This window comes from Cutaneotrichosporon oleaginosum (assembly GCF_008065305.1).
Source record: "Cutaneotrichosporon oleaginosum strain ATCC 20508 chromosome Unknown ATCC20508_contig01, whole genome shotgun sequence".
In the NCBI taxonomy this organism is placed as follows: domain Eukaryota; kingdom Fungi; phylum Basidiomycota; class Tremellomycetes; order Trichosporonales; family Trichosporonaceae; genus Cutaneotrichosporon; species Cutaneotrichosporon oleaginosum.
The window spans coordinates 2,045,220-2,070,454 of record NW_027072170.1 but is presented as its reverse complement, the minus strand read 5'-3'; the positions used below and the strand labels follow the sequence as shown (position 1 = coordinate 2,070,454).

At 54.6% G+C, this 25,235-nt stretch overlaps 9 protein-coding genes across 9 annotated transcripts; 5 read left to right on the top strand and 4 right to left on the bottom strand.

Annotated features, from left to right (window-relative positions):
- Nucleotides 1–641: 641 nt before the first annotated feature.
- COLE_00828 (uncharacterized protein) lies at nucleotides 642–2,246 on the top strand (the record flags this gene model as incomplete). Its single annotated transcript, XM_018421996.2, has 4 exons — nucleotides 642–731; nucleotides 778–1,550; nucleotides 1,586–2,038; nucleotides 2,075–2,246. 4 exons carry the CDS (start codon nucleotides 642–644, stop codon nucleotides 2,244–2,246), a joined length of 1,488 nt encoding a protein of 495 aa, XP_018281892.1.
- Nucleotides 2,247–2,587: 341 nt separating this feature from the next.
- On the bottom strand, nucleotides 2,588–3,848 carry COLE_00827 (uncharacterized protein; the record flags this gene model as incomplete). Its single annotated transcript, XM_018420187.1, has 4 exons — nucleotides 2,588–3,211; nucleotides 3,253–3,518; nucleotides 3,569–3,600; nucleotides 3,643–3,848. 4 exons carry the CDS (start codon nucleotides 3,846–3,848, stop codon nucleotides 2,588–2,590), a joined length of 1,128 nt encoding a protein of 375 aa, XP_018281893.1.
- Nucleotides 3,849–6,237: 2,389 nt separating this feature from the next.
- Nucleotides 6,238–8,159, top strand: COLE_00826 (uncharacterized protein; the record flags this gene model as incomplete). The annotated part of the gene is made up of 9 exons (XM_018424921.1): nucleotides 6,238–6,458; nucleotides 6,507–6,744; nucleotides 6,782–6,984; nucleotides 7,022–7,286; nucleotides 7,322–7,526; nucleotides 7,566–7,648; nucleotides 7,700–7,756; nucleotides 7,792–8,021; nucleotides 8,075–8,159. The coding sequence occupies 9 exons, from the start codon at nucleotides 6,238–6,240 to the stop codon at nucleotides 8,157–8,159; spliced, it is 1,587 nt and encodes a 528-aa protein (XP_018281894.1).
- A 214-nt stretch (nucleotides 8,160–8,373) lies between these two features.
- COLE_00825 (uncharacterized protein) lies at nucleotides 8,374–9,604 on the top strand (the record flags this gene model as incomplete). Its single annotated transcript, XM_018421135.2, has 7 exons — nucleotides 8,374–8,501; nucleotides 8,557–8,614; nucleotides 8,654–8,676; nucleotides 8,714–8,741; nucleotides 8,795–8,919; nucleotides 8,952–9,342; nucleotides 9,377–9,604. 7 exons carry the CDS (start codon nucleotides 8,374–8,376, stop codon nucleotides 9,602–9,604), a joined length of 981 nt encoding a protein of 326 aa, XP_018281895.1.
- A 233-nt stretch (nucleotides 9,605–9,837) lies between these two features.
- COLE_00824 (uncharacterized protein) lies at nucleotides 9,838–10,335 on the bottom strand (the record flags this gene model as incomplete). Its single annotated transcript, XM_018420072.2, has 2 exons — nucleotides 9,838–10,116; nucleotides 10,153–10,335. 2 exons carry the CDS (start codon nucleotides 10,333–10,335, stop codon nucleotides 9,838–9,840), a joined length of 462 nt encoding a protein of 153 aa, XP_018281896.2.
- Nucleotides 10,336–10,701: 366 nt separating this feature from the next.
- COLE_00823 (uncharacterized protein) lies at nucleotides 10,702–13,429 on the top strand (the record flags this gene model as incomplete). Its single annotated transcript, XM_018425702.1, has 16 exons — nucleotides 10,702–10,753; nucleotides 10,824–10,851; nucleotides 10,926–11,128; nucleotides 11,167–11,475; nucleotides 11,514–11,613; nucleotides 11,650–11,681; nucleotides 11,731–11,778; nucleotides 11,816–11,921; nucleotides 11,957–12,183; nucleotides 12,219–12,280; nucleotides 12,324–12,636; nucleotides 12,675–12,747; nucleotides 12,785–12,853; nucleotides 12,901–13,063; nucleotides 13,100–13,175; nucleotides 13,215–13,429. The coding sequence occupies 16 exons, from the start codon at nucleotides 10,702–10,704 to the stop codon at nucleotides 13,427–13,429; spliced, it is 2,076 nt and encodes a 691-aa protein (XP_018281897.1).
- Nucleotides 13,430–14,164: 735 nt separating this feature from the next.
- Nucleotides 14,165–16,314, top strand: COLE_00822 (uncharacterized protein; the record flags this gene model as incomplete). The annotated part of the gene is made up of 10 exons (XM_018421997.2): nucleotides 14,165–14,335; nucleotides 14,381–14,444; nucleotides 14,499–14,560; nucleotides 14,599–14,697; nucleotides 14,732–14,810; nucleotides 14,852–15,239; nucleotides 15,277–15,392; nucleotides 15,431–15,718; nucleotides 15,753–16,026; nucleotides 16,071–16,314. The coding sequence occupies 10 exons, from the start codon at nucleotides 14,165–14,167 to the stop codon at nucleotides 16,312–16,314; spliced, it is 1,785 nt and encodes a 594-aa protein (XP_018281898.1).
- A 4,875-nt stretch (nucleotides 16,315–21,189) lies between these two features.
- On the bottom strand, nucleotides 21,190–23,014 carry COLE_00821 (uncharacterized protein; the record flags this gene model as incomplete). Its single annotated transcript, XM_018425703.2, has 9 exons — nucleotides 21,190–21,304; nucleotides 21,344–21,393; nucleotides 21,429–21,489; nucleotides 21,529–21,654; nucleotides 21,692–21,788; nucleotides 21,821–22,490; nucleotides 22,526–22,557; nucleotides 22,596–22,692; nucleotides 22,727–23,014. 9 exons carry the CDS (start codon nucleotides 23,012–23,014, stop codon nucleotides 21,190–21,192), a joined length of 1,536 nt encoding a protein of 511 aa, XP_018281899.1.
- Nucleotides 23,015–23,237: 223 nt separating this feature from the next.
- Nucleotides 23,238–24,942, bottom strand: COLE_00820 (uncharacterized protein; the record flags this gene model as incomplete). The annotated part of the gene is made up of 4 exons (XM_018421136.2): nucleotides 23,238–24,249; nucleotides 24,305–24,399; nucleotides 24,443–24,606; nucleotides 24,645–24,942. The coding sequence occupies 4 exons, from the start codon at nucleotides 24,940–24,942 to the stop codon at nucleotides 23,238–23,240; spliced, it is 1,569 nt and encodes a 522-aa protein (XP_018281900.1).
- Between the last annotated feature and the right edge of the window lie 293 nt (nucleotides 24,943–25,235).

Here is a 25,235-nt window from a genome sequence, read left to right as displayed (position 1 = left end):
TGGACCTGTCCTTTTAATAAGTGCGTTATGATACAGTATTCCGGATTTTCTCTGCAAGGCGCATGGAGGGTCACAGATGTCGGAACAGACTCATTGGACTCAGCTCTTGAGTTTCTCGAGTTTGCTTTGGGCCCGCGCAGTATCTCGCAAAGTAGAAAAAAACATGTCGGGCAAGAGTAAAGTTGGCCCAGTCGTCTTCTGACAGCGAGATTGCATACCGTCCGTTGACAAGGAGAGTACCAGATTGAGCGAAGCTCGACGATCGTCACCTAGTGGCGGTGGCTGTAATTATCTTCGGTGGCAGGTCGAATGTCGTGAGCCAAAATGCCTCGGATTGCTCTCGTGAATGAGTATTTTGCAGAATTTACGTAGTGCTCAAGCCAAGCGAGGCCTATTGAGCTCGTCAGGCTTTGTCGGCTCCGAGCAATAGACCAGAGACGCTTGCTCAGATGATCATCCGTGATCTGCGAGAGAATCGAACGAAGGTCGCCAGAACACCGGAAAGCCGGAAGCAGATCGGTCTGCGCTTACGAGAGATCCTCTATTGTCTCATCCCACTTAAGAACTCCGCGTCTGCGACGCACGGATCACACTCGTATTCTTGTCAACAACAACATTACATCTCCATCCGCTGAATCACCATGAGTCACTTGCCCGTGATTGCGGTGGTTGACGACGAGCTCGTACGCGCGACGCACGGATTGACCGACTTGGTGTCGCGCCCCGCCATTGTAAGCATAGCGACAGAGCAGCTTGACAACGAGCTGACCCGCATAGGAACTCAAGGCATGTTATGGCGTGCCGGCTTCACCGAACGGTACGGACGCAGCCTGCGACGTGGCGATGAACGGGACACCACATCTGAACCGCGCAGAGGTGCTCGTAGGGGAGGCGCTCAACAAAGCGCTGGCAGAGAACCCCGACGGGGTTGAGGTCAGGTGGCCGTTCGCGCCCGCGGACACGATCGATTGGGAAGGCCGCGAGATCGTACTCCTGCAGATGTACGCGATGCTCAACATCAAGCCGAACAACAACACCCATCCACTCCTCCTCGTCCCACCTGCGTCATCCCCGACCCTCCCCCTGTCAGAACAGGAGCTTTACGCCCAGATGGTGTTCGAGAATCTGAATGCGCCGCAATTCGCACTGTTCCCTAACTCGATAGTCTCGCTGCTCGGGTTAAACGCGACGACAGGCATTGTCCTGCACATTGGTCGCAGCACGTCCACTGTGGCCATCGTCGTTGACTCGATCGTGCGGTGGGAGTGCGCCACGAGCGTTGACATTGGAGAACTCGACTGCGAGGCCTATCTCGAAAGCCTTCTGCTCGCAGATGACAGACTTGACAAGGAGCTGAAGAAGGCCGCTGGTGTTGAGTCCTTCGCGCCCAGGCAAAAGGAAAAGTACATCCGCGAGATCCAGGAGTTCATCTTCGCCGAGTGCACTGGGGACGACATTGAGGTGCCCTTGCCGAAGGGTGTCGGACAGAAGACCGTCGAGGTTGCAGGCAAGGCTGAAAAAGAGGACGAGGGTTTCGACGTCGCGAAGAAGTGAGGTCTTAACGAGAGAATGTGACTAACAATAGGCTAACTGCGGATGTAGTGCCCCCACCGCAGATTGCGAACTCGCACAAGTCTAAGAAGCAACAGGCGCAGATGCTGGCCGCAGCTCAGTCGAAGGCGCAGGCGGCAGCGGATGCGGCTATTGCAGCCGACATCATCACCATCTCGATCCCGTCTCTGCCTGAGAAGGAGATCATTATTGGACAGGTACGGCATCGTCTGGCTGACCCGTTACTTAAGGGCAAAACGCCCGGTGGTGACACTGTGTGGGAGGCAATCGGGCGCGCGGTGGAGAGCTCGGCGCTTAATGGCTTCGAGCGCGTGGCGGTATGGGACGGTCTCGCAGTGGTGGGCGACATGGCACGCTTCAAGTCGCTCCCCATCGCCGTCGCGACGTACGTCAGCCCATACCTCCTCTCATCATCCGACCTGCCATCAGACTCGCAGCCGGCGCGTGTTAAGCTGCTCTCCATACCGTGAGTCGACCGGCTGGTTCATCATCTGACATCCAGAGAGTACTTTGCCAACTACAAAGGAGCGACCGGCGACCTTGCGCCCTTCTTGGGCGCGAGCATGGTGGCCAAGCTCGCGTTTAACGAGAGCCAGGGCAAGCACTACGTGTCCAAACTTGACTACAATTCGCATGGCCCGTCGTGCATTCATGGCGTGTGGCCTGAGGCGTAGAAGGTAGTAGATTACAGATGTAACGGTTATTGTAGCGCAGGGGAAGGAGGTCTCGGCGGCGTTTTATCAGGCATGGTTGAGAGTGTCAGCCAACCAGTGTCGTGGCCTCAAATGCTTGCTTGCCTTAAGGACATAACATGGCCCAGCCTGTTCTCTGAGGCTTGTCAGCGCGTCCATATTCATTGGTCCCAACGTATCGAGGAGCCCAATACGAAATGCTCGTGATATATTTGGAGTGATTTCCTTCACTGGCTCCCTGCTGACAAAATTCGTAGATAAATGCGATCCATGAAGCTTTAGGAGTACAATGCGATTGACGTGGGCCACCCCTTACAATCTCTCTAGTAGTTGAGAGTCTCGACCATCTTGTCGAACACACGGATGACGTCTGGCTGGTAGAACTTCTCGTAGGCGAGGGGCACGGGCACATCCCACCCGCTGACGAGGCCGACAGGCGCCTCGAGGTAGTCGAAAGCGCGGCGCGAGACTTCGCCGGCGACATTGTTGCCAACACTGCCGCTCTTGCCGGCCTCGTGAACAACGACCATGCGGCCCGTCTTCTTGACGGCCTCGGTAAGCTCGCCGAGCGGCAGCGGGTTGATCGCGCGGAGGTCGATGAGCTGGATTGAAGGAGCCGGGTTAGGCGGGCGGAGACGCTCGGGCAGGAACTGCACCAGCTGGGGCGGGGGGTTGCGGAGGAGCTGGATCGCCCGGAGCGTCGTGTACAGTGGGGTACCGTACGAGACGACAGTCAAATCCGTGCCCTCGAGAATCGTGTCGGTGGTGCCAAGAGGAAGAGTGAAGTCGTCCACGGGAACCTCCTCGATAGCCGCACGGTACAGGACCTTGGGCTCGAAGACGATTGTGGGGTTGGGGTCGCGGAACGCGGCCAGAAGCACACCCTTGGCCTGGATTGGGGAGCGCACAACGGCGACCTTGAGACCGTGGGCACCAAGGAAGAAGCCCTGCGCAGTTAGTCATTATCTCTCGCAGATGCCAGACGTACCTCAGGACTCTGCGAGTGGTACAGACCACCGTGCCCGACACTCATGACGGGGGAGCGGACGGTGAACGAACCACCTTGGAGAGGGTAGTTGCCGCCAGAAGCGTAGCGCTGCTTGGCAGCCTCGTTGACGAGCTGGTCGAAAGCCGGGAAGATGTAGTCACCGAACTGGATCTCGGCGATGGCAGTAGCACCGACACTGGCCAAACCAATGCCAAAGCCAGCGATACCCTGCTCGGTGAGGGGAGTGTTGAACACACGCTTCTCGCCTGTTTGGGTCAGCACATAAGCCAGCAGCTAGTGGCAACTCGCTACTTACCAAACTCGTCAGCAAGGCCCTGCGTGCAGCGGCTGCGCGATTAGCGTGGACTTGTCAGGCCGCTGATTACTCACAAAACACCGTGCGCCTTGACGTCTTCTCCGAACACAAAGGATCGGGGGTTGGCGGCAAGCTCCGTGCGGATAGCGTCGCGCACCGCCTGATGCAAGTTCATCTTGCGAGTCTCACGGCCCTTTCCGGATGGACCGCGAAGACCGTGGCCGTCTGCAAAGCGCAGCCCCGGTGTCGCGAGAGCCTGGCGCGTCAGACGTTGACGCATGGCGAAATCTTACCTCCTCGGGAGTGCTCTTCAGCAGCTTGCTGCTGCCCAGCGAGGGCTCCAGCTCCTGAGCAGTCGCCTTGGAAGGAGCGCCGCGCGCCCGCTGGCCGTCGCGGTTCTTCTGCATGCGAGTGTCGGAGGGGTCGTCGACCGAGGTCGCTGCACCGCGGCGAGCAGCCACGATGGGGAGCCGGGGAAGCGCGCGAGCGGCGACAGCTGCGCGGCTTCCACGCACAAGGAACGGCATGCTGGGAGACATGCTGTACAACAATGAGTGGGCAAAGTTGAAGTTGGGAGAGACCACACGCGTCGCTGTTAGATCAATCGCACTCGGGGCGATGGTTATGTGCCGGGAGTCACCTGTCGGCGGGTCATGCATCATGCCTCCCAAGCTCCGGCCCGGCGCGGGGCTTGACATTACCGCTCGGCCAACTCGGCTTGCCCCGTTCCCCGCTCTCGGTGTTCAAGAATTGCGTCCGCAGTCTCCGTGGGGCACCGACGAAAACACGTGGCTTCCCACCTTGAGCGGACTGGCCGGCATGTCCGGCTCGGTTCCATTCCGCCACTTTTGCGTGTCTAGGATGATCGAGTAATGACGATATGCCGCTATGCCGCACAAATGCGGTTCATCTTGGAGGAAGCCAGGAAGACGGACCTCCTGCAATCGTTCTGTGGCATGTAGCAGACTGAAAGAGCTCGACGAGGTTTTCCAAGAAGCTCAGTCGTGAAGAAGTCTTTGTCATACCTTTCTACACGCTTAGTGACTAGTCGATCAGTAGACTAGTCGATAGGCAGCCAGCATACAGGCTGCGGAGGAAGGTGGGTCCTCAGATAGAGAGGGTTGCATGATCTTCAACGACTTCAAGATGGCGAATGGTCTGCTGGCAGCTGGCAGCCTCTCCCGTCTAACCAAGCGACAAGTGCAAAAACTCGATGATCTCCTGATCTGCTGAGGAGCTGACCTGCGTGCAACCGAACGGATATTCGGGCCATTGGTGGTATGCGAGGGCTTCCCTTGTAAATTTCCAGAATCAATGACCAAGAGAAACAGGAAGCCTCAGCGCATGGGTTTCCGAGCACCGCAAGAGGACGTTATTGCTGCCCACCAAGTCTTGTCGGCCCCACACGTGCCGTGGTAGAATGAGATGAAAGGGTGATTATGGAAGATGGAAGAGAGGATAAGAGGAGACTCGACAAGTTCGGTTGATCGGGTGACGACGAGGTTTGGGTACGTACGTGAGCGGGCGGAGGAGGCATTTCAGGCAGGCCGCATGTTGTCATTCTGCTGGCAGGTGGCAGCTCTGAGGTGGATCTTGCCAAAAGAGGAAAAAAGGGGAAGCGTGGGGTATGAGGGAGGGCGAGAGCAGGGAAGAAGCGGGCAGCGACTTGCAGCTGTTCGTTTCTCCGCTGGCCCACGGCGCGAGCGGCACGGCAGCTTGAGATTTCGAGTTCGTCATCTGATCAACCCTGGCGGCTCCCTTCCGGCCCCTTCCTCTTGCATCTTGCAGGCCTCTTGCAGGCGTTGCACGGCTTGGGCCTTGATGTGTGTGTGCCTGCTCATACCATGCAAGGGATCCAAGGGCCAAGGGAACCAAGCCAAAGGTCAATCGATCGTCATACCACCCTCACCTCCCCCCACTCATGCCTCTCGACGCCCCCACTGCCCATCCTCGTGTTAATCGTATCGAAACGTATCCTATAGCTCTTTCCTTGGCTAATGCTATTGGAATGGTAGTCCTGTGCCTCCAGTCTCCTTGGCTCCTTAATCCACCCACAAGCTCTCATACGTCTATCAAGCCATCTCTCTCCTCACTCGCCTCTCTCTCTCCGCGCTCGTTGCCGCAAGCCGCAAGCCGCCAGGCAGCCAGCAGCCCGCAGCTAGCCTGCCGCGCCAGCCAACACTCGCAGATCGCCAGATCGCCCAACCGCCCACTCATCCCCAAGCTCCCACCCACATCCAATCCGCCTGCGATCCCTCACTCCCCATACCCCGCCTACCTCATTGCCCACACTCTAGCCTCACTCGTCACTCGTCACTCACTCCCTCTTCACTCGTCCATCCTCATCCATCCCCATCTCGTCCACACCAACATCGCTGCCGCAGCAACCACCTCCCTCTCCTCCACAACCCCTCCCTCAACGTCTGCTCCTCCTTCTCCACTCTCCACACCTCCACACCACCTCATCGTCTCCCATCCCATTCCGCACCTCTTGCACCTCTTGCACCGTATCTCCTCCGCCTTCCCGGCCGCCGTCCATCTGTGAATACCCCGTCCGCCGTTCCGCCCTCCCATCCGATTCTCATCCCCAAGGTGGACAGACAGCCTCGTCTACTCGACAGACCCCTTGCACTAGTCCTAATAAATTCACCCTTGACGCTCTCCCCATCATGTTTGCCAAGGTGTCCGACAAGTTCCACCATCGCCGGCAGGCATCCAACAAGGGTGGTCCCCCTTCGCCCTCGGCCCAGACATCCAGTCTGGGACGTCAGACATCCAACCCCCCCATCCAGTCCCCGCCTCAGCAGATGCAGTCTCCACCTCCTCCAAGTGCTCCGGTGCAGCCGCCAAAGCCAGTTGCAGACACCTCGGTTCCCATGGACGTTGAAGGGTAAGTCCTGACTTATTCCTTCAAAGCGTCACAGTCGCTAATCTCCAGGCCGCAATCGGCGCCCATGTCGTCAGCCACCGGAACGCCCTTGTCAACCACTTCGGCCACCCCTCAATCTGGCATGGGCGGAGCTGCGCCCCCGCAGACTCAAGAGCAGATCCAGACCAACCGCAACAACAGCATAGAAATGGCCGACGTCTCAAACCTCTCCATTCAACCCGACGGGCGCCAGGGCAGCGCCGATGAGGATCGCATGCGTGAGAAGGCCCGCGAGGCCCACGAACAGGTGAGCTGGAGACTCAACTCTGTTGCTCATTATTTAGGCTGCCCATGCTCAAGCGAACCTTCATAATGCAACTCAACAGGCTCGAGTCGCTGCTATCAACGCTGCTGCATCCCAGGCGGCACTGGACGCTTCCAGCCAGACTCCGGGCTCCAGAACTCCGACCAACAACAAAGGAACGCCCCAGACCATAAAGAAGACTGCAGGTCGCTACGCTCTAGCGGACTTTGCCATTGAGCGAACGTGCGTGTACCAAGCTAAAAGCTATGCTCACACACAGCCTGGGCACTGGATCTTTCGGCCGTGTTCATCTCGTCCGCTCCAAGCACAATGGCCGCTTCTACGCGATCAAGGTCCTGAACAAAGAGAAGGTCGTCAAGATGAAGCAGGTGGAGCACACGAACTCTGAGCGTGAGATGCTTGTCCGCGTCCGACACCCATTCCTTGTCAACCTCTGGGGTACTTTCCAGGACGTCAACAATCTTTACATGGTCATGGACTTTGTTGCCGGCGGAGAGCTGTTCAGTCTGCTCAGGAAGAGCCAGGTGAGTGTGGATTGGTTGCTCCCCACTGATAACAGCGCTTCCCTAACTCGGTTGCCAAGTTCTACGCAGCCGAGGTCGCCTTAGCTCTTGACTATCTCCACTCCTTGGATATCATTTACCGTGACCTCAAGCCTGAGAACATCCTTCTCGGTGCTGATGGTCACGTCAAGGTGACTGACTTCGGCTTCGCTAAGCACGTTCCCGACATCACCTGGACCCTCTGTGGCACGCCGGACTACCGTGAGCCGAGTTTGATAAAGTTGATGCTGACAGGGTCAGTAGCTCCAGAAGTCGTTCAGTCCAAGGGCTACAACAAGAGTGTTGATTGGTACGCTCTGGGCGTTCTGATCTTTGAAATGCTGGTGAGCATTGCCCGTCCTCAATGCGCGTTTGTATGCTATGGCTAACAGTAGGCTGGTTACCCTCCGTTCTTCACAGAGGATGGCAACCCAATGAAGCTGTACGAAAAGGTATAGAACTAGCTGTGAAACTGCTCATACCACAGATCATCGCCGGGAAGGTCCGTTACCCGACATACTTTGACCCGCTGGCCAAGGAGCTTCTCAAGAACCTTCTCATCGGTGACCTTACGAAGCGCTACGGAAACCTCCACGCCGGATCCGGCGACATCTTCGGCCACGGCTGGTTTGCTGAAGTCGACTGGGACAAGCTGTACCGCCGCGAAATTCCCGCTCCTTACGTGCCCAAGATTGACGGAGAGGGCGATGCCAGCCAGTAAGTGCACCATGGCCCCGGGCCGGGTTCTATTAGTAATCCTAACATGTCAGGTTCGACCGCTACGCGGAGGCGGATGTCAGCTCGTACGGTAAGACGGGAACCAGCCAGTACGACCACTTGTTCGTGGATTTCTAGGCGGAGCCGCGTCGATTTCAGTTGGAGCAGAGATGGAATTAGCTTTGTATCGAGCCAGAGGGAATGTATGACGGTGAACAGGATCGAGGTCTAGTGACGGGAATGAGTCACTGGTGGAACCTCCACCTCCACTTCAACGGATGTAATTAGGGTGTGTTTGTTTGTGTTGCCTGGACCAACCCCTCAATCAACCAACTGTTGTTACGTCGTTACGATGGCTTCGAAGTCAAGGTCGACAGTCGCTGACGGCAATCATTCCTATCCGCCCTTCTATGCTTGCTACCTCCTCAAGTCGCTGGCCACCCCAAACTCACAGCGAACTTACGTGCGTCACCTTCCCGGGTTCCACTCACCTCTCTAAGGTCGGATCAACACCTAATCCGCCAAGGCGGCTCAGGCAACACAATGGAGAACTCACACAGGGAGCATGGAAAACCTCACGCTTTCGCCCATGGGTGAGGGCTTGTAGCGAGAAACACATGCTGATCATATAGGAGGTTCAGATGATCGTGTTTGGGTAAGCTAATGACGATTCCGTCTTCTAACATCATCAGCTTCCCCAGCAAGCTCACCGCGCTTCAGGTGGGACTGAGAGGGATACAAAACGGTGGTTCATGGTTGCTAAACATTTGCAGTTCGAATGGGCATGGCAGAACCCGGACAAGTCTCGACATCTCCGCAAGGAGGAGCAGGGTGGCGACGAGGCCCAATACATGTTCAAACGAGATACACGGCGGAACAGGGTGGAGCGGAAGGCTATGTATGTTTATAAGCTACAACTGCTGACACCAGTGTTGCGGCCGCTCTCGTGAGGGCTTCGCCCTTCGTGCACCTCCCCCTCCAGATCCGTTGCTTCTCAACAGCGACCTACGACATCACTTCTTCCCTCGTGCGACTCCGAGATTCGGACGTCCGCCTGGCGTGCGTATCTGAGAAGGCTAATCACGCTCTAGTGGAGCAAGTCGCCCACCTTCCTCCAGCCGACAGAAATCTGGAAGTCACGCTTGACCTCGGAGGGCTGTCCAATTCCGTCACGCCCAGCGATGAGACCGGCGAAGCGTTCTTGGACCTTAACGATGTCCAGTTTCGGACAGGCGAGGCTGTCGTGGGCAAGTGGGCACTTCTAAACGAGATAAACAGCTCCTCACACTGCAATCTCTGTAAGAGGGAGATCTGCTACGAGGTGAGCTGAGCATCTCGACGTTGCTCACACCGAGGACCAACTCTCATTTGCCATCTGTCCCGCTCCCATGCCCGATCTGGGAGAGCCGTGTCTCCATACAGCCCACCTCACATGCCTGGCGAAACACAGGGCCCTGCCGCGAGGCAGTGGAGCAGACGAAATTGTTCCGCGTCGCATCAAGTGTCCTTCATGTAACGTCAGCACTCCCTGGGGTGCAGTAGTGCGGTCCTGCTTCGGAAGGCGTGATGCTGTCGGAACATAAGCACGCACATGATTATCAGCCTCCTCTATACTAGCCGCGCTCCCCACTTTCGATCGCAGACACTGCGCCAACAGCGAACATGAACAATTCTGTATAATAGGTTTCAACATAGAACGAGGAGATACAGGCGGGATGCAAGGGATGTGCGATGTGCGATGGACGATGGGCGATGTGAGCTGGGACGAATGGCATGGACAACCTCTGCCGAAATAGGAAGGGCTCGCACGGTAAAGCTAGGGCCTGGGAGAACTGGCCGGCGAGGCAGCGGACGAGGTTGTAGGCTCAGTTGAACTGGCGATGTTGAGGCGCGCGACCGCGGACTCGAGCGCGGTTGGGTCTTTGGCGGAGGAAGAATCCTCAAGCAGTCGCGCTCCTGCACTCTCAGGTACAGACGCATCCGCCACCGGCTTCTCAGCAACGGGGGTCGGAGGGGTGGCGGTGGTGTCGGGAGTGTCATACTCTTCGCCTTCCGCATCCTCTTCATCCGACGTCTCGTAGTCCTCGTAGTCTAGCTGCGGTGGTCAGCTCTGCCAAAGATTCACACTCACGTAGTCATAGATAACTCGGACGATAAGGCTGCAGCTTGGGCAGGTGGCGATTTCCTCGCCATCTCGCAACTGAGCCTTCGAGATCTCGAAGCGGTCGCCACAGGGGCATGGATAGTGGTAGACTTTCGCCTCGTCGTCCCAGGCAAAGTCCTCAATCTCAAGCTCATCGTAGTAAGAGACCATTGCGAAAGGGAGCGCTTGCTGCTGTTGTGGCAAGCGTGCGCGCTGCGGGCAGTGTGTGGTAGCGTGGTAGAAAGCAAATTCCAAGTTGACATGAGAACCTCCACACACAATCTGAAAATCGGTGGCGGCCCGATATCACGTGACTGCCGCGGAGACCCCACATGGGATCACCCCCAACACATGCCGGCGGCTGTCACTGTCCGCCCTCCGCTCATACTGCTCATATGACCGGTGTGCCTAGATGGCCCCAACCGCCATTCAACGTCACACTCAAGCCACAAGACTTCCCCCTCATCTTCGCCAGGCTTATACCCCCACAACTTCTGCTCGCATTTCATCTTCCTTCCTTCCATTCTCTCATTCACTATGGCAACTCAGACGAACAACGGCTCCAAGACGTCGATGATGCCCGATGATGGTGAGTGTTTACCGCTCAGAACCTTGCGTGACTCCTGCCCCCTTCCTCTAGAGACTCTGGCTAACATCAGGTACTGGTGTCATTCAAACGGATCCTTGGTGCGTGGAGCTCCTGCTGGGCACAGCGTCCGCTGAGCAGCAAACAGTTGCGAGGAGAGGTAGCTAACCTACAGGCTTGAGCCTTTTGCACCCGCAATCCGCAACCGCTACGCCGGGTACAAGAAGGCTCTCGACTTCATCAATCAAAACGAGGGTGGCCTTGACAAGTTCAGCCAGGGCTATAAGACTCTCGGCTTCACTGTTGACGACAAGGGTGGTGTCACGTACCGCGAGTGGGCTCCAGGAGCCGCCGAGGCTCGCCTTATTGGCGAGTTCAGTGAGTCTAACAATCTGCAATGACAGCTAACGCGGCAGACGGCTGGTCGCACACCGCCAACCCTATGACCAAGTCTCAGTTCGGCGTGTGGGAGTGCTATGTTCCTCCTAAGAGCCCCGGTGTCCCGGCCATCCCTCATGATTCTATGGTCAAGATTTCCATGACCACTCCCAGCGGCGAGTCCCTCGATCGCCTGCCTGCGTGGATCACACGCGTCACTCAGGACCTCAACGTCTCTCCTATCTATGACGCGCGCTTCTGGAATCCGCCGGCCGCGGAGACGTACAAGTTCAAGCACGGGCACTCCACCAACCCTATCGAAGGTCTCAAGATCTACGAGGCGCACGGTATGTGCTTGGACCCACAGCGGCGCTAACAAGCTTAGTTGGCATTTCCAGTCCAGCCCAGCGTGTCACCACCTACAAGGAGTTTGAAGACGATGTCCTGCCACGCATCAAGGCGCTTGGATACAACACTATCCAGATGTGAGCTTTGGGTGGCTTGCACGTTGCTGACTTCAGGATGGCAGTCATGGAGCATGCATATTACGCTTGTAAGCCGCGATCCACCTTGACCTTCTAGTTTTTGCTCACCACGCCTAGCATTTGGATATCAGGTTACCAGCTTCTTCGCTGCCTCATCGCGCTACGGTATGTACTTTTCTTTCTGACGGAGACTAACATGTAGGCACTCCTGAAGAGCTCAAGAGCCTGATTGACAAGGCGCATGGAATGGGCATCACTGTGCTTCTCGACGTCGTGCACTCGCATGCCTGCAAGAACGTACTTGACGGGTAAGTGCGGTCAATTGTACACAGCTAATAGACAGACTGAACATGTTTGACGGCACCGATCACTGTTATTTCCATGAGGGAGCACGGGGTAGACACGACTTGTGGGACTCGCGCCTCTTCAACTATGGTCACCCGGAGGTCCAGCGTTTCCTGCTGTCAAACCTCCGCTACTGGATGGACGAATACAAGTTTGACGGCTTCCGCTTCGACGGTGTCACCAGCATGATGTACAAGCATCACGGCATGGGTGTCGGCTTCTCAGGTTGGTTTTGTCTTGATGCTCTTAGCTGATACAAGGTGGCTACCATGAATACTTCGGAGACGACGTGGACCTCGAGGCTATGACATACCTCATGCTCGTGAGTGCTCCGGGTGTAAGGAAAGCGTGAGCTAACTCCCCAGGCCAACAAGATGATCCATGACCTCTACCCCCAAGCTATCACTATTGCTGAGGATGTCTCGGGCATGCCGACTCTCTGTCGCCCGGTCGCTGAGGGTGGTGTTGGATTTGACTACCGCTTGTCCATGGCCATTCCTGATATGTGGATCAAGATACTCAAGGAGAAATCGGACGACGAGTGGGACATGGGCAACATTGTCCATACCCTCACTAATCGTCGCCACCAGGAGCGAAGCGTGGCTTACGCTGAAAGCCACGACCAGGCTCTCGTCGGCGACAAAACCTTGGCGTTCTGGCTTATGGACAAGGAGATGTGTACGTTGTCTATTTTGGGAGTGCGCTGACGCTTGCAGACGACTTCATGTCTGTTCTCTCGCCTCTTACCCCTATCATCGATCGCGGTCTGGCACTCCACAAAATGATTCGGTGCGTTCAATCTGCGTGGTAATGCTGATTTTTCAAGCTTTGTCACCCACGCCCTGGGTGGTGAGGCGTACCTCAACTTTGAGGGCAACGAATTCGGCCACCCGGAGTACGTTCGAAGAGCTTGTAAGGAGACGCGAGCCCCGCTGACGCCAGATGGATGGACTTCCCTCGTGAGGGCAATGGCAACTCATTTGCGCACGCCCGCCGGCAGTTCAATCTTGTCGATGACGATCTTCTCCGTTACAAGTTCCTCAACAACTTTGACGGCGCCATGAACAACCTCGAGAGCAAGTACCGGTGGCTGAGTGCCCCTCAGGTTTGTTGGCATCAGGTTCCTCCAGCTCATACCCAGGCTTACGTGTCGCTCAAGCACGAGGGCGACAAGGTTATCGTCTTTGAGCGAGCTGGTCTGCTGTTTATCTTTAACTGTGAGCAGACGGCGTGTTGCTGAATCTGACACCTCGCAGTCCACCCCACCAACTCCTTCACTGACTACCGTGTTGGTGTTGACCAGCCTGGCAAGTACCATGTCGTTCTAAACACGGATGATGAGGCCTTTGGTGGTCACGCGCGTGTTGCCAAGGAGGGCGAGTATTTCACTACCGACATGGAGTGGAACGGACGCAGGAACTTCCTGCAGGTCTACATTCCGTCGCGGACCGCTCTTGTTCTGAGCCTGTAGGTATTTAGCTTCATGACGACATGCGAATGATGCACAATGTTTTAGCCAGTGGACTTGTTCAAGCCTCCAAAGTATCTGTCTTCGAGCGAGGTTTCCTGACGAACACGTCCTGGTCATTAATCTGGACTCCAGGTATCGAATACTGAGGCTTAGAGAGAATCCTGTAAAGGAACTCGTTCGTGATGTGCTCGGCCGACCTACCAGTCGCACGGCTTTTTTCCACCTCCGTTCCATGCACTCTGAAGCGTCATCGCAGGGTGAACTCATTCGCTTGAAGGGAAGAGCGCACCCGCCAATATCGTCCGACGCAAGGCGTGGCGTCTGGTACCTCATATCTCTTAACACTGTGTGATGGAGGTTAGACTAGTCTCTCGGACATGTCCACATCGATCACCATAGCGAACCTTCATTCATGCCGTAGAAGGATCTGTACTTAATCTGGTCATCTTCAACCTGCAACTGCACGGGAGAGTGCAGATAGGGAGTGATGAGGTGATGGGGGTTTGCTCCATTGCTCTTGAGCAGCTGACCCTCGAGAGTTTCCAGACAGTCCATAAATGACGTCAAGGTCGCTAGAGTCCGTTCGCTTGGTCAATAGCGCCATCCGAGACCTCGGCGCATGAACCATGCGGTCCAACGTCGAGCTGGCTAAGACACCGGGTACGCATGTAATATAAGCCTAGCGCTGGGCAACATCTTTCCGTCTGTCCCCTTCTCTCGCTCTTACCTAGCAGGATGATGGGCGCTTTCGCACAACTTGCCCTCGCGCTTCTCGCGGGGACCGCACTGGCCACACCCGTTGGCACCCAGCGTCCAGGCCATCACAAACGTTGGGGGACTTGCTGGGGATCCAATCCCCAGGGATGTCCGTTTGGCGATGTTGGAAGCCATGGCGCTGTCGTGACGGTTAGTTTATCTCTGGATATTGACAGGTCAGGCTTAACCACTCAGGAAGTCGGGACTTGCTCAGCCATCGGCGTGGAGATCATGAAACAAGGCGGCAACGCTGCAGATGGTGGGTGCGAGTCGAACCTCAGAGCAGAGATGCGCGCCCAATGCTCATGGCTAGCAATCATCGCATCCGCGTTATGCGTTGGAGTCATCGGCGGTTTCCACTCAGGTCTCGGAGGTGTAAGTAGTCCTCAACATCATGAATGCTCACTCATGAGGGAGGCTTCATGGTAATCCGCTACAATAAGGATGATGGCACCCATGGCTATGAGCAAATCGACTTTCGTGAGACCATGCCCGCGGCCGGCAACGAGACGGTCAGTCGGTTCGCGGCCAGAATGTTAACAGCAGATGTACACCCAGTATGGTACGAACCAGACCAAGTCGACAGTTGGTGGGCTTGCAGTAGGGGTTCCCGGTGAACTTCGTGGTAAGCCTTTGATAACTACACAAGACTGACAGTTTCCTCAGCTTGGAAACTTCTCCACGATAGACATGGCTCACTTCCATGGGTGAAGCTCTTTGAGCCAACTATCAGCGTTGCGCGCAATGGTTACCCGGTCAACTATGATCTCGCTGGGTTCCTGGCAGGCCGTGACTGGATCCTCGACAACGAGCATTGGTCCAAGGTCTTCGCGCCCCAAGGCACGCTCCTCAAGGAGGGCGACACAGTGTATTGGCATTCGATTGCCAACACGCTCGAAAGAATCGCTCACGATGGCCCCGACATCTTCTATCAAAACTCCGACATCGCTGACAACATCATCTCGGCAATCCAATCGACAGGGGGAATTATGACCCACGAGGATCTTGCTAGCTACCAGCCTATTGTCCGCGAAGCTGCGAGCATCTCGTACCGGTAAGCGACAACTCCACGCAGCACATGCTGAAGAATGTGGCAAACGAATCTATTCAACCACAGCTCCAAGCTCGGGGGCAATCGTCCTGTCGACATTGAAGATATTTGAGGGACTGCAGCACGCTGAGCAATCTCACCAAGCAATCCAGGCACGTAGGTATCGATTCTCTCTTCTGAGTGCTCACACCCAGTTGTTGAGGCCAACAAATTCGGCTACGGCCAGCGCGCGACGCTTGGGGACCCCGCATTCACCACTAACGTTTCCTCTCTGGAGGCCTCCTACCTCACAGAGACAGTTGCTGGCGCTGCCCGGGCACTGATCTCGGGGAACTCGACACATCCTGGAACGTATTACAATCCCTCTAACTATGCTCCTGCGTCGAGGGAGGGTGGGACGAGCCACCTTGCAGCTGTTGATAGCGGCGGGATGGCAATTAGCCTGACCACCACGATCAATCTTATCTGGGGGTCGCGAGTTAGTGAGTAAACTGGTGGCATCAACTGACATATCTGTGACCGCGGACGGCATTATTCTGAACAATGAGATGGACGACTTCAGTTCCCCAGGCTCTGTCAACGCTTTCGGTTTCGCTGCGAATCCGATCAACTTTATCCAGCCCGGTAAGCGCCCACAGTCAAGCATCGCTTCCAGCCTTGTCGAAGACGAAAACGGGCGGCTGGTCATGGCGACCGGATCAGCAGGCGGTTCGCGAATCATCACCGCCACGTTGCAAGAGTTGTACAACCATATCGACCTCGGCCTGAATGCTTCCGAGTGCACGAGCCAGTGAGTCGAATCTGACTACAACCACTACTCTCTGACACCGTTAGCGCGCGGTGGCATGATCAGCTTTCAGGCATCACGTACTTCGACTGGCCCGACCCGGACAGACCCATCCCTCTAGCCGGGTACAGCAACGAAACGGTCGACTTCTTCAAAGACCTCGGCTACAATGTGTCATATCAAAGCCCCTATTCCACCTCGACCTCGCATGTCATCGCTCGTCTTCCCAGCGGGGAGTGGCTGGCTGCTACTGATCCTCGCAAGCCTGCTGGACGCGGCCAAGCCTATTAGATAACGCAGCCTTCTCGAAGAACAGTCTTTGGCTTGTGAAGTCCATAGTTGAGTCCATAGTTCAAAGGCTATTCCCGTCCATTGGATTTCCAAATAGTACCAGCCTGCTTTGCTACTGAATGGTCATAATGGCCCGAATGTGCCAAATGAAAGACGCTGTTTTCAGAAGCTGCTCAGACATGTGCATGTGTTAAGGTGCAACAGCTTCGGAAAACTGGAGTTGCTAGCAAAGACCAAGCTCATCTCGAGATATAGTTGAGATCAATGTCGGTCGAAGATCACCACTGCCAGTTGCAATGAGAGGATATGGTGATAGAGAGACAGACCCCAGACCAAGAAAGGTCGTAAGATCTGGACTCACAAACATTGTGTTGAAGGTATCGAGGGCCTTTCACGCTAGCACACCAGGATAACCAGCTTAAAGAGCGCGGACGATTGAGCAAAACAACAGTAAGATCAGGGCAGCGGCAATCAATACAGTGGATTGGAAGCCCTTTTGCTGACGCAGGGCAAGGCGGCATCATCTGCAATCACCTCAATGTTAGCTCTCGACTGACGTTGTGGATCGATGTCTTGCCTTTTTAAGTCCAGGCACTCATGTGAACCCTAGCCGCCCCCGCCGCACCCGCTTGCCTTCCCCCGCTTGCCGAATGTGTAGCTGTGAGATAATCCCACATCCGAGCGATCTGCTGTGCTCTATCCAATGCATGATGTGGCTGTAATACCCATTGAAAGTTGGAGAACTTCTATAGTAGAGATCTGTGGCACCAATGCGGCAATTTGCCGACCCAGAGCACTACCTTGTGGCTGCAAGTCTATCGTTACGTATAGGGAATGCTTTGCCCACCCGCCCAATGTCGAAAGACTGGCCATCCACGATGGCGGCCCAACAGAACGGCAAATTTGGTGAGTGAATCATGTGAACTTTCGGCGGGAGAAGATGGGTGGTCTTTGCATAAATACTTGTTTGGGTAATTCTCATGCTGGGGTAGTGAATTCCGCTATGGGTAGTTTTATGCGGTCAGTAAATTCTCTTACGGGTTGTCTTGGGCCTCAACCTCAATGTTCGCCAAATTAATGCACGCAGGCTAGCGTGAAAGCATTCGAATAGTGGCATTCCTAATACAACAACTAGCATGTGCAACTCCTTTCCATTGTCCCAAGCTCCCCCAGTGATCAGATCGTCACTCTTGCCACGAGCAGGAGTGACTGATATCGGGCCTGCTGCATCGATCCAAATATACAAACTACGGGAGCAACAAATCCTCTGCTGAGAAGAGAGCTTCGTGGCTCCAGATAGCCACTACCGAATTGCAAAGCGCCGCGACTTCCCGTCATCCGGAAAACAAGTATCGGCACCGATCACCTCAGGTTTGTTGTGCGCCTGGCTGCCATGTCATAATGGTACGGAGATGTGGCACTCTACCCCTTATTAGTGCAGTTCATACAATCACTCCTCATCCATTTGTGCGTTCGAATGATTGTTGACAAATTGCTGAGCAAAGTCAACTATAGCTACGCTACCCCTTCCCCACAATGATACTCAATGTTTTTATACATGGATAGTCGCAGTACAGCTCCATTGGGCCGCCTGGCCACTCGTGACAATGCAGCCTATTCACTGTAGACGGTCTTGATTAGTGTGTTCCCCAAGGTTTCCCAATCACCGCGTATTCTCGGCCACCTAATTGGCTGATATCTCTCTCTCTGGGACAGGGAGACTGCCTAATTGCACCTCTGACATACAACTACGGCTCAAGCCGTGCTCCCCGTTACAGACGAAGCTTCTGGGGTTAATGATTCGGTTAAAGTACATGACTAAATCAAAGTCTTACGCAGTACACAATGCTGGTCGAGCAATGACTCGAGAGTTTAGCACCATTCTCCACCCGAGGTTGTGGTTCATCGATGCTAACCAGCCTTTGTCACACCTGATTGCGGGGACGATTGTGATTATCGGCCAAGATGAAAGAAGTGCACCTTCTGTCGGCGCGCCAAAGAACCGATAGTGTAATAATAGCAGGGACGCAGTCACAGGGGTGTGTCAATCCCGGGAACAGCCCTGTGGACGTACGCTCTGTAACCTCGCAGTTGAGACCGAATTGGACCAGACGTTCCAATGGAGTGCTTCCTGTGTGTGTGGGTAGGTGCACCTTTTAGACAATCGCTGGCGAAGTGATGCAGCCTCGATAAGACGCCTAAGCCGCTTCAATGTGCGGTGAAGTTGGAGGGAGGCAATAGGGTCTCTGGACCCTTTCCAACTCTTCCGATGCTCGAGGCCCAGCACCAGGGTATTGGTGGGTTAACGGATAGGTGCGGCCAACGTCACAAAGGATGACAGGGCAGCGTCTTCAGCCATCGGATACAACTCTTCATATACCAATACTTGTTCGACTGAACAATTGTCGGTTTGGAAGCTCTTTCACACTGTCTGCTTGGATCAAGCAGTCGCCCAATCAACTGAATAATGGGAGAACACTTACGTTTCAAGGCCGTGCGTGAACACGTGAGGAGGGACGAACGGTCCAAGCTACTTGAACAGCATCAGCCATTTGGGCGGTACTCCAGCTGATGAAAAGCAAGATTGTCGTTGGTCGTGTACCATAGTGGTTCGAAAGGCTTTGGACTCAAGCACTGTGTACTGTACCTATCCAATCTGATGAGGTGACAGGACTTCGCCGATCTGCGCAAGTCTGATGACAATCCTTCGTGCATTGCTGCTTGTGTCCACCATCTCCTACCACTGCGTAATGATTAGAGTTATGTGTTGTCCATGGACAGAGAATGATGCCAGGCTTCATACGTGCAGGTTTGCATGGCAAGTTAGAAAACGTGAAGTAAAATCGTAGGTCATTCATCGCACGATGTGGGCATTGAGGAGAGATAGAAGCAAGGTTTGAGTCGGGAGCCTCACCAGCAACAGCGTTGTCTCAGTTCGGGCTTAACATGAGGTGTTCCGGGACACTTCCTACCGTGGAAACCTCGACACATTTCAGACATCCCCTTCCTCTTCAGATCCAAGGACCATATACGTCTGTCATAAGCATGCAGAATGACTAGCCTAGTCCCCGATGGGTACAGCACAGCTCCTTGTAGCCCAATGAGCTCGATCGCCCAATGACCTTTCGTTGAAACGACAATTCAGCGATGGTCTGCGAGGCCACCAGTGATTTTCAATAGTCACAACATTGTTACCTGTTCTGCTCACCAACAAATTCGCTGACAAGTCGTACGCTGATAACTAGTGTTTGAGTCCAAACAAAGCATTTCCGTTTGTGGCTTCCTCTTAAAATTGAGAGGCCTCCTTTTGAAAAGCTTCTAACCAGGGAGTACGTTTCTCAACAGAGTCTGTGCTCGTCATCATTATCTGTTGGTTGATTACACATTACCAACTATCGGACTGTCGACAGCACTGGTGAGTTAACGACCTGGCACCAATCTCACATCTACAAAATGAGGACAGGTATGAAGAACCAAGCTCGGCAGGGTTAAAGATGTACGTAAATTATTGAAGTGATGTTGAAAGCATTGGCATAGCAATGCTGTGGGAGTGATACAAGAGCGTATCAAGAACGATCCATCCACTGACAATATGCTTGGTAGTGACCACCAATGAATGCAGGACTGTGACTGACTCAAGCAGCTTGATGAAGATGTTTCCGCGGTTATCCTGAGTCTTGATTCAATTCTTCTCAATCCTGGAATCGATCGATCCATAAATCAATGGCTTGCCGTTGAACACACACATGCATGAACACACACACACACACACACACACACACACACACACACACACACACACACACACACACACACACACACACAGACAGACTTCGGAAACGTAACGTTCGTTGTGCAAGCCAATACATTGCAGCATTTTGTCCCCCGCTTGGCGCACACCGTGGTCCTCCAAAGCATTCTCAAAGCAATCGTTCAATATGCATTCGCTTTATTGCAGTACTTATAGGCAGATTGTTATTGTAGACATTTTGGTGGTGGTATTCATTTCAAATCCTGTAGACTTAGAGGTGTTGTTCTCGAGACGCCTTGAACATCATCAGACGCCTCTTGACGTCTGTTTGGATAATGCTCCTTACAGGTTGACAGTTTGCCTGATGGGCAACTTTTAGACCATATCGATCGATGAGGGTCAAGTTGAATAGGGAAACGTGATTTTGATCGAGATCCCATCCACGTTTCGAGTGAGGCATATGTTCTCCCAAGTGTAGTCAGAATGTATCTCATACCTTGGGACTGGGTCGGTTGTCGGTTTATTGAGTGAATGTGGGTTGTCCGGGCTCATTTCGTCTCTCCGACACCAGTGCATACAGATTCGCGATTCAAATTATGTTTACATTGCGACCTATGCACGCTGTTACTTCACCATCAAGTTACTTCAACATCAAAAGATGGTGAAGCATGTCGAGCCCCCACAAGTGCGACCGCGCCTCAACAGCTTGCAATGCAGAGGATCGTTCTCCGAAGGGACAGGATGCCCTCTGGTTTGTGCTTGCTGCACGCGAGGGTGTCTTTGGACAGGGGTGCGTGCACTTGCAGATGGAACAACCGATGATCCAATTCATTTGATACTGTTGTCTTCGAAATCCTTCACGGCCATCAACAGGCATCCTCTGCCAACGCACAAGTTTTCACTACTTTTAAAGCTTGAGCAATGGCGGCTCAGGGAGTTAGCGAAGAATTTGACAAGGAACATGCATCTCCACCGATGTGTTCGACGCCTTCCTGCGTCGTGATCAAATGCACCTGGTCTGCACGCTCGACGACTCCGCCACAAATTTTCCCTGATCGTGACGCCTGGGTTCAAAATCATTTACTCGCTACCGCACACATGCCAAGTTACACTACAATGCTCGTTCATGAATTACGAACCCTCGACTTCAACACCTCGATCGTAGCACGGGCATCCTCCGCCGAGCTGTGTCCACCGACGGAGTTTTCCTGGATGAAATAGCCTAAGTGCTCTTTCACCCTGTGGTAAGCTATACAAGTTCGACAACAGTGTACTCACAGGTCGCGCAGAGCTCGACGATACGGACGCCCATTAGGGTGGGGGTAAAGCTGGACGTCAGCAGCGGCCTATCTGCATTCATTACGATGGCGGTGTCAATGACACGATCGTGAAGAAGACGAAGAGCACGAAGGTCGTTCTCCAGCCTGCAAATGAGCTAGCTGTACTGTGAAGTTAAGGCTTACCCATGTCCAACGACGATTGTCTTTGGGCCTACAAAGGAACAGACGGCCTTGCGAACAGCTTCGAGGTCCATGGCGGCACGCTCCAAATCTTCTTTGACGACGCCAGAAAAGCGAGTGTTACAATCTCTGCACAAGTTAGCATCAGCAAGACCTCTCAGCTCACAGAACTCTGTGCCGCTGGCGCACAAGCTCGTCGAAGACTGTTGCTCCATCCTCATCTACAATCGTAACGCGAGCAAGTGAGGAGCCTCCGGTGGTGTCTTGAAGTCAAACATGACCTTCAATGACTCACAGATCATCTCACAGTCCATGCCCACGATCTCAAATGCACCGGACGCCAGAATGTCGTTCTGACTGTGTACTTGCTGCGTCGTTCGATAGGGTTCTAGGGCCGCGAGTTTTGCGTCGTCTTCCTTGAATGAGAAGACGTGAATGCCATCCTCACACCCGGGCGCACCGCGCTCCTTACCGCAGCACGAGTAGAGCCATACGCGGCGGCCTTCTCTTCGCTCTGGGCGAGGTCGACCGTAGTGAAATGTGCAGTCCCCTAACTCGTACTCGACGTTTGGGTCGAAATCCTTCTTACACCTGTCGCACACTTGTCTCTCCGTTATACTTGATATGATGACTGGAGGAGCCAGGAGCTCTTCGTTGTTGTAATCCGGGTAGCCCCACTGCACCAGAGTCTCAATGTCGTGGCAAAGGTTATCAACACGCTGAGTCGTCAATTTGCTCGCTTTGGCAATCTCTGCTGCCTCTGCCGCTGCGCGACACTGTTTCACGGTGCCAATGGAGATGTGCGGAACACGATCCGGCGGGGCTCGGCGGGAAATGGAAACAGCAGCTTGATGAATGGCCATTTTGTAAGCCTTTATGCTGCGGGTGTTGCGGGATGTCTCATCCTCTTGATTGAGGGCAGACTCCTGAGCAAGCTTGGGATGCTGGTCTAAGACGCGTGAGTACTGCCATAAGTGTACAAACGTCATGGAGGGCGCACGAGCTTCTCAAATTGAGCGTAGAGTGTGCCGACTGACGTGGTCAACTTAGACTCCGACAAGTGGACTTACGAGCCTTCTGCCGATCAGCGAGGGGTTGAGGGGAAAGCTTCGTGTATGGGAGTGCGGGAGGCCCAGATGGCGCTGATGTTGATGACAGGGAGGTGATCTAGATGAGCGATACGAGCAGTGGGCGGGCTCACCGCTGGCGACGAGCTCGCTGGCTGGGGAAGCAACGCTGCTGAAGAGGACTTCTTCTGGACAGGATGCTCAAGGGGTTTGGTGGCTGTGCGCTTCGTGGAGACCGCCACATCAACTTGCGGGGCTGCAGCAGTTGTTGACACCATACGACATCTCGACTTTGTTTCCTTCAGCTGATCAATACTGGATCGCGCCGTTCGAGCCGTTGAGTGCCTGAAAAGGCAGCTTGGACGATTACAATCCAAGTCCGGGCAGGTTTGCTGGGAAAAAAGGCCTAAGTTTGAGAACATGTCGCCCAAAGTGTGTTGTAGATGCGAGGTAATCGCGAGGTAAGAAGAAGTGGAAGGAAAAGCGATGACGGCCACGAAGTTGCCCATGTTGGGTGGCGAATGAATGCGCCACGTGGATCGACAGGGGTCTGGTGGAGGCGCGGCGCGGAGGCAGAGTGTGCACAGCACAAGATCGGCGCGAGAGACATGATTACGCTTACAACTACTGGTGGTACGGACGCCTCTACAAAGCTATGTCGTCAGACCCCATCCCAGTAGGTCGGGGAACGACCGCTTCGGCCTTTTCGCATGGCTCAGAACCCGCTCGTCTGGAACGAGTATTCCGCTTTGCTCGCGACACCAGACTCCATTCTCCCTCTTCCCCATCTTCCTCCTTCACTGCCTCTAGACTGGAACCCTTGCTTCCAACTTTAGCGGCCATAACCACGTCATCATCCGCGAGCTCGTACTTGAGGGCAAGCGGACTGCAGAAGTCAAAGCTCTTAAGAGTTGGAGCGGGACTGGGTGAGAACGGCGCGGTCTCGTCGCCAGAGGGTAGGACGCGTGGCGGGGTGTAGGTCGAACCGCGACGTGGGCTGAACTCGCCGAGTCCTGCTAGCGCGTTGTTTCGACGGCGATCCGCTCGACGAGGCGAGTTGGGGCGGAGGGGGACGGACAAGGCCGGACGGATGTATGATGACATAGGAGTTATACTCCTCGAGCTGTTCGACGCGCCGTGACCCGAAGACGGAGAACCATTCAATTCAGCAATGCGAAAGATTCCGCCACGCTGATTCGATTCGCTGTCGACCTTATGCACCGTTTTTGTGTTTGAGTAAGAAAAAGGCGGCAGTGATACCGAAACGCGACGCTTCCTGGACGCGCGGTCCTCCTCGACTTCCTCGGCGCATTCTTCCAGCGCCCCGTTCTGCAAGGTCTTGGCCACTTCCCGAAGACGTTTGTCTCGCTCTTCGCTGAGATTCCGCAACTTCTCGACTCGCCGCTCATTCATGAGCCAGTTGACGAACTTCTTCCAGCTGTCCTTTTCCGCGGCGATCTTAGCATCCGAGGACATATCGCCAGCTCCTGGATGAGTGCGAGCATATGCAGCAGCCTGCTCCTGATTTGCGGCCACGGCATCGAAAGTGGTTGGGTTGAGCGCATGGTTGTAGGCATTGATTAGCTCTGTTGAAGCCAAAAGAGGCGGCGAGGAGCGCAGCTGGAGGGGTATCATGCGCGACTTTACTGTCATCGTCCTGAAGTCAGTCATGTCGGCTGCGAGGAATTGTATTCCACGTGAATGGTACTCACGGTGCTATGTCCTCTGCGTAGACCCGGATGGGATAAAAGTTGTTCCCCCTAGGAATGGAGCTGCGTCCTTGGAAGAAAACTTTCTTATCAATAATCTAGTCGGTCAGCTGCAACTGCAACTTCTGAAATTGTCATTACCTTTGCAGGCCACACGGCGCCATCCTGCAGCTCTGCCAGAACCACATCGTTGACTCGGGGGCTCCAGCGACGCCAGTGAAGTTCTTCTTCGCCATCAAGCTCGAACGTCCTCACAGCTCCAGGGTGATGCGAGGTAGGCAAAGGTCGTGCGTAGAGAGCGGAGTCTACAGCATCAGCGACTCGTTGCTCAACCAGAACTTACCCCCACTGCGCTCTGCATCAGCCCCTTCATCCAGTACCATACTCCCGTCTAGCGCAGACTTAGCGCTGCAGGTGAGCTCGTCCATGCTCTTCATGACCAAATATCGCTTGGAGGCCTCCTCCCACCGGCGCATGACTTCTCCCTCGTTGAGTTTGACGCCCGCAGCCGCCTCAAACTTCGAAGTGAGAGACTCGAGCCGTCCGAACATTTCGCACGCTAAAAGATCCAAGGCAGCGTCCAAGGAGGAAAGTGAAGGGGTGGCGGTGCCACCCGCTTCATCAGACTTGCGCTTGGGCATGTTCACGATGACGCGCAGGTCGAAGGACTGGGTGGCAATAAGGTGGATGGGGGAAACGCGACTGTCGTATTGGATCAACAGGGCATAATTTGAGAGACGGATGTTGCCAACGTGATAAAGCAAGAAACAGACACCCTCTGCTCTGACTGGACAGGCAGACTCAGAGCTGTCGGGGGCGCAGATGGATGGTGAGGTGACGAAACGTAGTGAGCGAGTGAGTGGGTGGAGATGAAGCAGGTTTGTAATCGCGCTAATCAAGCATCTCTTTGCACCTGCTGACGGATCAATTCACG